The 10,391-nt window shown below is 44.0% G+C and overlaps 2 protein-coding genes across 2 annotated transcripts; one reads left to right on the plus strand and one right to left on the minus strand.

The window, feature by feature from the left end:
* Nucleotides 1-973: 973 nt before the first annotated feature.
* LOC123188364 (uncharacterized) lies at nucleotides 974-5,336 on the plus strand. Its single transcript, XM_044600444.1, has 2 exons — nucleotides 974-1,368; nucleotides 5,066-5,336. The coding sequence occupies exons 1-2, from the start codon at nucleotides 1,058-1,060 to the stop codon at nucleotides 5,121-5,123; spliced, it is 369 nt and encodes a 122-aa protein (XP_044456379.1). The 5' UTR covers nucleotides 974-1,057; the 3' UTR covers nucleotides 5,124-5,336.
* A 211-nt stretch (nucleotides 5,337-5,547) lies between these two features.
* Nucleotides 5,548-10,145, minus strand: LOC123188363 (SH3 domain-containing protein C23A1.17). The gene is made up of 6 exons (XM_044600443.1): nucleotides 9,901-10,145; nucleotides 9,053-9,824; nucleotides 8,523-8,719; nucleotides 7,482-7,518; nucleotides 7,316-7,380; nucleotides 5,548-6,455 (listed from the first exon to the last, which is right to left on the minus strand). Exons 1-6 carry the CDS (start codon nucleotides 9,993-9,995, stop codon nucleotides 5,960-5,962), a joined length of 1,662 nt encoding a protein of 553 aa, XP_044456378.1. The 5' UTR covers nucleotides 9,996-10,145; the 3' UTR covers nucleotides 5,548-5,959.
* Nucleotides 10,146-10,391: the final 246 nt, after the last annotated feature.

Genomic DNA, 10,391 nt, shown 5'->3' on the forward strand with positions numbered 1-10,391 from the left:
AGGCGGTGACATGGTGGTTAGTGTCTCACTGTCTGGTGATCAGTGTGAGCCATCAGTTTTAACCTTTAGTAGGACCGTGGAGAAACTGTGAAACACAAAGGTAGAGGCCTTTTCTTTCTTTCTGGTATGCATACATGTTGATTTGTTTGCCCAGACGATGCTTATATATTGCTGCGATCTGAAGTGAAAACTCTTAATTTTTCATATAATTATGGATTTTCTGCTCCATACCAGAATTGTTAGCACACAAGGTCAATCTTTCTAAAGTGAAAATAATAATCATAACTTCTCCGAATTTCTTTCCTAGCTATCTAATTTTGTTATGAATTTGTGCAAAGTTACCACGTTATGAACTAAAGGCCTCGTTTTTTTCGGGTGAACTAAAGGCCTCGTTAGGAACTTAATTAGGTGTTTCTCGATTTGGAATAGACCAGTAGCGCAAGCTAACTATATTTACTTACCGCATTTGAAAAATTCAGAAGGAAATGGTAAATTATTAAAAAATGCCGGGTGAAGAAATAGCAAATTAATAGATAGATATTGTCACTTTTACATTATGTTGGCTTTATCAGATATAACACACGGTACCACCCATAGTCTCGAACTAATTATAAAAATATTCAAACTGCTGGTATGATGCGCATGTGGAACGCACTTGAGTTAGATAAATTCGGCACAACGACCTACTAGCGTTTTTTCTTTTTTGGTATTTGTTGCTAAGAGAAAATACCAAAGTGCCCTTGCCCTTATAATTTGTTTGCAACTAGTGTAGTTTGGCATAAGGGGTTAGCTATTTTAAAAAGGAAAACTAGTGTAGTTTGTTATTTTTATATAACTTTTTTCCTCGGGCGAAAGTAGACAATATATGAATAAATCGCGCGAGGAACAAGGTTAGTTTGGTCTTTTTCTGTTACTAGCAACTAGTACAAGTGGTGCAAGCCTGCAACACGGATATAATAAGCCTCATCGGCCGGAGCCTCTTGAGAAAGCCTCCGTGGTGGCAGCTGGTGCAAGAAATAGCTCACGTTCATAGCGCCAGCATAGGAGAGATCGATCGATGAAGCTGTTCGCGTTCGTGAGGCGCGCTCGCCGAACATCGTCAGCGGCGATGACACCGGAGCCGGTTCCGGTGGCGCTGGAGAACGCGACGGCGCCTGTGTCCGCTGCGGAGAAGCGGCGGCGGAGGCCCTCGTCGGGATCGTCGTCGTGGAAGCCGACGCTGGTCGCCATCTCCGAGGACGCTGCGGTGGCCGCCGCCAAGGCCGACGCCGGAAAGGCCAAGGGCAAGGCGAAAGGGAAGCCGGCGGCGGCCAAGGCCAAGGCGAGGGCGTCGCCTCGCGCGCTCCGGCCTGACTGCGACGACTTCCGGTGAGTTCAGTTCCGTGCCGTGTCCGCGTGCGTACGTGTGTGAGGCGTCGGGTTTGCGCGCGTGCCGGTAGTAGGCGACAGCCGTTGGATCCGGCTGGGTAGGCAGGGGGGTGACCATCTGACGGATGCGGTGCGTTGACCTTGGGTTAGCCTCTGCGTGCGCGGCCAGGCTCCTCCAGCGAGGCTGGAACGCCGTTGGATAGACCAGACGTTGCATGGTCGGCTGCAGGTGGACCCGTCGGTAAGCCATGAAGGCGTGGTTCCAAAACATTTCAAAGTTGTTTTAGCCGTGAGTAAGTTCCCAACATTTCAGTTCTTTGGGCTCTTTTTTCGAGGCTCCTGATTTCAGTTTAACCAAGATGGTATAATTTTTGCTTTAAATTTACTTCAAAAGTTGAGAAATTTTCTTGTTTTGAGAAAATCGTCCAATCTACTCACCAAAACAGTGTGTCGGTACAAAGAACACAAAAAATAATAGATATTACTACATTCATATCCGTAGACCACCTAGCAACGACTACAATCCTTCTTAACCAGTCATTTGAACAAAACTGATAAAGAATGAATTATATTTTGGCTTTGGCTCAATCGAACCCATGCGTTGCTGAGATATTTTGACCAAAATGTAAATATCCTAGTACTTACTGAAATGATAAAAAAATCCTAAATTTTTGGTGAAATTTTATGAACAACGAGAAACCTATGTCGGCCATGGCTGCTTCTAACAGGTAATAATTATATCAGTTTTGCTAATTATATATATAAGCGTGTGTGGCGATAGTCCATATCGTAAGCAGTTTTGTCAAGAGCTTGGTTTGCTGTAAAGCGTGATCTTGATGATCTACTTGCTTGGAAGCAGGACGTAGAGATAAGGGTTAGTTGGTGGGTCAGCCGTTTGGCACCTAATTTCAGTTGCAACTCGCACAAAGTTGACTCGGGATGAGGTTAATGGGTTCACAGGCGCCGCAGCTTGTGTCCAGCTTTTCGATCGTCAACTAGCCTACACAAGCAGTTGATTTGAGAGTGCAGAATTAAGCCATGCTGTTCTTCTGGCTGTGCAGAACGTACGGTACGGGCACACACACTTCCACGTCACGGCATCTAGTTCGAAACATATTGTCAGTCCGAAATCTTATCTGTTCGAAGAAAATTGCACTAACAAAGTCAAGAATCAGAAGTTATACTAGTGGGAATTATGTCAGGATTCGATTGAAACTGTTATCTGGTATACATCAGCAGAAGAGCAGTGCTATATCCAACCAGAAAAAAAAATTGTGAACACCTGGAACTGCATGGACCACCGTGTGTCCTGCCGTGCCAGTGGAATCTCCATCGATCTGTAGACAAGCTCAGCAGTCACCACCCCTATTGTTTTTTTTTATGTGTGGGACGAGACGTGGTCTTGCTTTATCGTTAGTCAAAGGAAAAAGTTCATTTTAAACCTTGAACTTGTAGAGGTTCGGCGAAATGAACCCTCAAATCAAAATCCCGGTCGATTGCACCCTAAACTATGCAATTCCGGTCTAAATCGAACCTTTGGGTTGTTTGGATGGCCGGGATTGGCGTCATCCGCAGAGGACTCACACCTGCTCAAGGCTGGGCTGGCCCGCTTTTTTTTTGTCAAGAAACAAAAATTCGCAAAGGCGCTACACCTTGCTCCCTGTTTAGCCGGCCCGCTTCATATTTTCCGTTAGAAAACAAAACATAAGCTCACGGTGTGGCGCTGGTGTTGTTTGATCGATGCAACGGCAATCCCTGTGTGACGCTCGTTTTTTTTTTTTTTGAGGGGTCCCTGTGCGACGCTCGTCTACGTCAAGACGGTGTGGCTTCGCGAAGCTTCGCCTCGCAACAGCCCCGTTTAGGCCGGCCCAGACTTGTCCGCTGCTGCCTCTCTGTTTCTTCTGTTTTCTGTTTCTGTTTCTGTTTCTTTTCCTTTTTCTGTTTCTTTTCTTTTTTCTGTTTCTGTTTATTTTTTTCCTATATTTTTATTTTTTATTTCTATTGTTTCGATTTTATTATAATATACAAAGTTCGTTGCATGTTACAAAAATGTTCATCGGTATATTAAGGAAATATTCATGGTTCTTTACAAAAGTTCATCATCCATTACAAAACTGTTCAACATTTATTAGAAATTGTTCAATGAATATGTAATCACAGTGTTTTTGAAATTTATTAAGGTCATACTCCCTCCGTTCCTAAATATAAGGTGTATTAGTTTTTCAAAAACTCAACTATTGTCTATGTTTGACCAACTTTATAGCAAAATATATAAAGATTTATAATACTAAATATATAAAATGTAAAAATATAGTTCATGACGAATCTAGTGATAATGATTTGGTATTCTAAATATTGATATTTTTGTCTATAAACTTGGTCAAACTTAGAGAAGTTTGACTTTTTAAAAAAATAATACACCTTATATTGAGGAACGGAGGGAGTATTACACAAATGTTCAATGTGTATTAAAAAAATGTTCAACATATATTACATAATGTTCAATGCGTATTCAAAATTTGTTCAGAGGATATATTCGTATGTCTAAAAAAATATTCATGTTTAAAAAAAATTGTTCAGAATGTTTTTGTTCCATTTTTTGGTAACTTTTTAGAGAAATGTTTGGGATTTCAAAAAAATAGTTCTGTTTAAAAAAATCAAATTTAAAAATGTCGTGTGCTCTAATTTAAAAAATGTTTGTGTTTTCATAAAAAATCAGGAGTTTAAAAGTTATTCCCGTTAAAAATTATTTGCAAATTTTCAAAAACGTTCAGGTTTTAAAATTTTGTTTGGGAGTTTTAAAAAATGTGCATGTCCCAAAAGTTTGTTTGAATTTTCCAAATTTATTATGGTAAATCTGTTCACGAATTTGAAAAGTGGTCGCTTTTCATAAAACACTCAAGTTCTTTTAAAATGTTTTGCATTTGAAATTTTAAAAAATATCCGAATATTTTTTATTTAAAAAATATTCGAATCTGGTGATGATTCTTATTGTTTTGTGCTTCTGGAAAACAAGTTTGCTCACCCGCAAAAAAAGAAAAAGAAAAACAAATTTGCTTGCTAGCTCAACTGGTTGCAACCGCACCTGTAGCTGCAAGCTCGCGCGAGTTCCGCTTTTGCGTACTTTTTTTTTTAGCAAAACAGGAAGCCCGTATTTTTTTCAACTTATACAACCGCAACTGGTACTACTTGATTTGTGTTGGTTCGTAACTTGTCAAGCCCGTATTTATTTTTAGCGTTACACAAGCTCGCTCGAGTTCCGCATGTGCGTACTTTTTTTTGAGCAAACAGAAAAACAAAGGCTGGCGCCCTGGTAAACATTGGCGCTCCTTGGCCCACCAGCCAGACAAATCCCGGTTGACACTTGCCAGGGTTTAATTTAGACCGGGATTGCATAGTTTAAGGTGCAATCGACCGGGATTTTAACTTCAGGGTTCATTTCGCCGAATCTCTACGAATTTAGGGTTTAAAGTGGACTTTTTCCTTAGTCAAAGCACGAGCTGCACTGGCCAGTCAAGTGAGCATGTGACCCTGATGCGTGCTGCTAGCACTACTTGCCCTCCACAAGGGGAGGGGTCTAGTTTAGCGGTACAAAAATCACGGAAATTGAATGCTTCATGTAAAGTTACGACTGTGCTGCATTTCGGTATCCTTGTGTCACTAAAACTGACCCAGATGATTGTCTCTCTACCTGCAGGCGCTTCGGGGCGCCCACGGTGCTGCCGGCGTTCGCGCCCACGGCGTTCCTCTTCTGAGCGAGCTCAGGCGACCTCGCTGTGGTGGTGTGCCGTGATGGGAGCGGCAAGTGGCAACGTGGTGGTCTGACCATGAACCCTCTCTCTGTTTGTGTGCCCAATATGAGCTCCCAAAGCTGATGCTTCTGTGATTCCTTCTAGTGCTGGCTTCTCATGTGAATATCTATGTCTATTGTTTCGGCTTCCATCCAACTTGCGTTGCGCCTCTGTTTAGATCGTTTCTTCACAATTCTTGTCATCCCGCATGATTTGGTCGGCCGGGTTCGACAAAAGCAATACTTCGAGCCAGTTTCGGAAAACGACGGAGAAATCCAACTCTACTCTGCAACATTCAGGTCATTCATCCCTGTGATCAGCAAGATACAGTGGGCAAATAAAAGAAGCAAATCATGAAAGAATCGTACAATCTTCACTCATAATTAACTTCGCTGATGAAATCGCAATGAAATCATTTTGGTAAGAGGGTGTAAACACCCTAATCTGGCAACACCATAAAACAAGCACGCCAGAATCAATACACGGCAAGCCCAACTATGCCAATACAAGGGTAGCAATTATTCCCCAGCTTATATCACAGGCGGGTAGCAGGCTGACAAATAGAAAGTTTATAAATTCTCATCTCCTGTTATCAAGAGACGAAATGGGCCACCAACTTACAAGAGGAACATTTGTTTGCTAAAAAATGAGACTAGCGCCCCTCCTGCACCGCACAATTCGACTTCCCCATGCTGGAACAACTGAACAAGGCTGTAATGTAAAGCAGTGAGTGTGCTTCAGGATGGCCATGACATTTGAACCGTGTCATCACGGGATCATAGTGTATGTTCGCCACAGGATCAGTAACCGTTAATCTTTCGCTGTGAAGATCCAGAGTGCAATGTCCCGTTGTTAGTGAGCCTTGAAAAGCCAACCTGATCCCTAGCCCCTGGGCTCGGAGGAACTCTTGGACTAGGAACACTGGTCAAGCGAGACTGCGGCACAGTATCAGACATGGACTTGGAGAAGGCTTGGGCGAGCTCCAAGGCAGTCGCTGCTTTCCCAAACCGAGGTGCAGTAACCTCAGGCTTTGGTGGCTCCACTGGTTTACGCCAGGTTTCAGGCTCTGGGCGTTGTTGTTCAGGCTGCTTTTCCACATCTCTAGCAACCTTCCTGCTCTCATCGCGTCGTGTAGGCCTGTATGCATCAGCCCTGTCTGTATCCCGCCTGTAATCTTTCCTATCAGCATTCCTTGGGCCTCTGTGACCAACTGCAAAACTCTCAGCCTTTTCGCCTGAAGGGTTAATGGTCATACCTTCAACCTTCTGCTCGACCTTTGCAAATTCATTTTTGGACCTAGATGACACACCGGTTATTAGTAAATGTGACATCTTCAACTTGACATATATCTATATTAATCTTTGCAGAAAATTAAACTCCACAGAAAAGAACATTCCCCACTACTTAGGAAAAAGAAGCATAACAAGTAAAGTTGCTACTGAAAAGTGAAAATTAACATATAAGCCGGGTAAAAACTAAAAAAAAAACATAATCAATATCTTTCCTTGACACTCCAAAATAAACCTTATGACTTATTACAGCAGTATAAGAATACGACAGAATCTGATTTCTAGCTTCAAATGCATTCAAAGAAAACGAATCTAGCTTTCCAGGCCTAAGCAAGTTGCACATCCAGGCCTGATAGAAACAGCGTCAAGAGAAGTGTTGTCAACAGCATACGATTTGTAACTTTTACCATCTTAAGAGCGAAGGCCCGTCTAGCAGTCCTCACGAATTTCTGTAACTGTAGGCTACCAAGACAACCATGCCTCTTCGCTCTATTGCAGATAGCTGTTCCAGCACTTCTGCACTGTCCCTATGGTGGGAACATATACTACAGTCCACATGTAATTTCCAACCTAAATTTAACACAACTATACAAGTTTTACTGGCATAATACACTGGAATCCGACAAGTATGATTGTCTGGATGTGGCAGCACAAGGTTAACTAGGTACAGGCAACAGCTAAATTGGCAGCTCCCAGAAAACAAATCAAAATTACACAATATATATCATAGCAAGGTAGTAGGAAGAATCTAGATAACACATTCAAGATGAACAACAATAATAAACATGCCTTGACTGCAAAATGCTAGTAATAATGTCAACCCAATATACTACAGATATAAATTGGTCCGTGTCTACATGTAACTACCTGCCAACTGGAGAGGTGATCTCGAGGTCACTTGCCAAAGCATCCACACCACGATCTCTGAGAACCTGGTTTCATACAAGAACAATCAGTTAGAATGAAAAAATAAACATAAAATAACACACCACTAAAACCACATGAGTGGATGTAAGAAAGCAGATGCACATACTTGTTCCCGGGGGCGAGCACCACCAAAGAGGGATGGCCTAATAGATTGGACAACAAGATAAGTTATATACAACAAAAACAACAAGGATAGTAACAGTAACAGTGATTGCAAAACTACGGCAAGGTAGTGACAAAATACTTCTCTACCGGTAAATGAACTAGGCATTGAAGACGATTCTTATCAAACCAGTTAAATGCATATTGCTCACTTATTGAGTTGCTGAGAAATTCAGCACCAGTATATAGGGCCAAAACAATTATTCTAAACATTCTCAGAAATGAGGGATGGGGATGTTGTAAACAAATAACAGAAAACAGCACCAAGGTACCATTCTACTATTACAGACACCCATACATCAAACATAAAAATTAAATACTTCTCCATAGCAGGTGGCCTTGTGGTTCCTACTATCCAAATCAGAACTATGATACTCCTATGTACCATTACAATAAATTGAAGATTTTGTACATAAACTCCTCCGCATGGTATTAAAATGTTTAAAGATCACTCATTCCAGATGAAATAAGGAACTAGAGGTAGTAGTTGTCAAACAGAAAAACAGTGACACCAAGGCGATCGGCACTAGCTGATGATATTAACTCTCTGTGAAATGCAAGACAGGTGTGTCTGCCTTGTGCTCTTTGGGTAAGCATGAACTACATGCCAACTGTAAAAAGAGAGACATGGCCTACAGTATATTGGGTGTTATTTTGATCTGCCTACCAGCCATTTGTAGTTAGAATACACATAGTGCAAACAAACAGAGCAGACGAATTCTGCATCAAAGTTGCGCATATTGGAACTTAATTGTAGATCAATTAACAGGAATAGTAAATATGGTGTTGGTACAAGATGGAATATAATACAAACTTGAGCAGGTTATAAAGTGTATGGTATTTATGATATAACAATGACATAACATGTAATAGATATGAGCCAATTTACAGCAAGCAACAAACAATCAAGTTAAAAATGTAAGAATATCTTGCAAAGCAAATAGAGAAGTCACAAGAGCAAAATGAGAAGCTAAACACTGTGTACCTCTCCTTTGCAGCACTTTCACCAGACTGACCCACTCCATTAGAGCGAGGTTTCAGATTCAGCCGTGGTCGCTCCACTGTTGCCCTGCTTTCAGCATCTGCCCCTGCCACTCCCGTTTTGGCGACCATCACATTCTGGCGCGCTTCATGAACAACCTCAACCTGCATGACACTCGCTATCACAGGGACCGGAAGGACCTACACAATTGTTAAACCACCACGGAAAAAGATTAAATTTCCACCATAGTGAATCCAATGATATCAAAATAGCTAATAAGAAGAAAAACTACATAATTCAATCATCTGTAGCTTCGCATGAAGATATCTCCTATATGCTTTTGCAAACTCCGCTTGAATAATCAATGTTGATCAATTATTAATATTGCTATAATGTTACTTGATGCAACGCATGCAATTTCAATTTGCAATCAGATCAGCTAGGAAGAAAGGTGTCACCAAGCAAGGTTAAAGGGCCATCTTGTAGAGAAATAAGATCAGCATAAAACTCAGAAAAAGAACAGATATAGTCACCTGCTTCTCTTCCATATAGGTAGGTGATGGTGCAGGGGATTCGATTGGCTTGGAACGAGGAAGCAGCTTCAGCTTGGGCCTTTCTGGCACCTCTCCGATTTTCCCTTCCCCAACCCTGCCTTCATGTGATGCAGGCCTCACTGGTTCCACCCCCTTGTCCATGGCAACGTCCAGCCCTCTTAATCCAACTGACCTTGGCCTCTCCATGGCACCGTCCAGCTCTCTCACAGCCAACGCCCTTGGCCTCTCGATGGCAGTGTCAAACCCTCTCGTTCCAACCAACCCTGACCTCTCCATCTCAGGCGGGACCACCTGAGTCTCCAGCACTGGTGCCGACACAGAGGCGGGCGGGGAGGAGGGCTTGGACAAATGCCACCTACCGGAGATTACCTTCTCCACAGCGCTCGCCTGCGCGATGCGCGTCGCCGACCAGATCTGACCGCTGCTGGCGGCAGGAACAACCGGCGGCGCGGCTGGAGCGACCTCCCTCTTCGCACCCCAGGCGTTACCCGGTCCAGATCTAGCAGGGGCCACCGCCGGCACGGAGGGGAACGACGGGGGCGACGGCGCAGGTCGGCGAGGCGCGGCCAGCTCGAAGGGCGTGCGCTCGTCCTCATCGAAGTGGCGGCCGATGCGGGAGGGGTTGGTGAGGAAGGAAGGGACAGCGGCAGCCGCCGCCGCTGCGGAGGAAGCAGCGGGAGTGCGCGGGCGCGCGGATGCAGTCGAAGAGGCGGACGGAGGGGCCGTGGGGCGGTCGGGCGGTCGTGCAGAGCTGCGAAAACGGGAGCAGTCCGTCAGCTACAGCACGGTGAGGGGTCGTCGGTGGGGTTAGGGTTTGGGGAACTTACACGCCAGGGGCGGAGGGGAGAGGGAGCTCGGAGGGGATGGAGCCGCCGTGGAAGTCCTTGAGCGTCATCGTCGTCACCGCCTTCTTCTTCGACATGACTGCGGCCGAGGTCGAGCCAGCCGGCGCCGGAGATGGACGGCTGCTGCCTCTCTCCGAAGGGAGGTGCGCTTGATCGATCGGGGCCTGGCGCCTCAAGCTTTCCAGGTCCAAGTTTGTGTAGCGCTTCCTGTGGGAGGGAAGTGTTTGATGGGCTGGGTTGGGAATTTTGCACTTTGGCGCTCCATACTTTGGGTAACTCGCATCGTATGTATCCAGGCAGAAAGATAACTGAGGGTTGTTTTGTAAAACGACTAGGTAAGAGCAACTCTCTTGTGTTGAAAGATATTGCCCACCTCCCTCTAATAGTTCGGACTTTTGAATGAGTTGGATGCAACATGAATTCAATATGGTATCTGAGCCAAGAAGTCTTAAGTTCCAACGCAGTATTAATAA

Source organism: Triticum aestivum, chromosome 2A (assembly GCF_018294505.1).
Source record: "Triticum aestivum cultivar Chinese Spring chromosome 2A, IWGSC CS RefSeq v2.1, whole genome shotgun sequence".
Lineage (NCBI taxonomy): Eukaryota > Viridiplantae > Streptophyta > Magnoliopsida > Poales > Poaceae > Triticum > Triticum aestivum.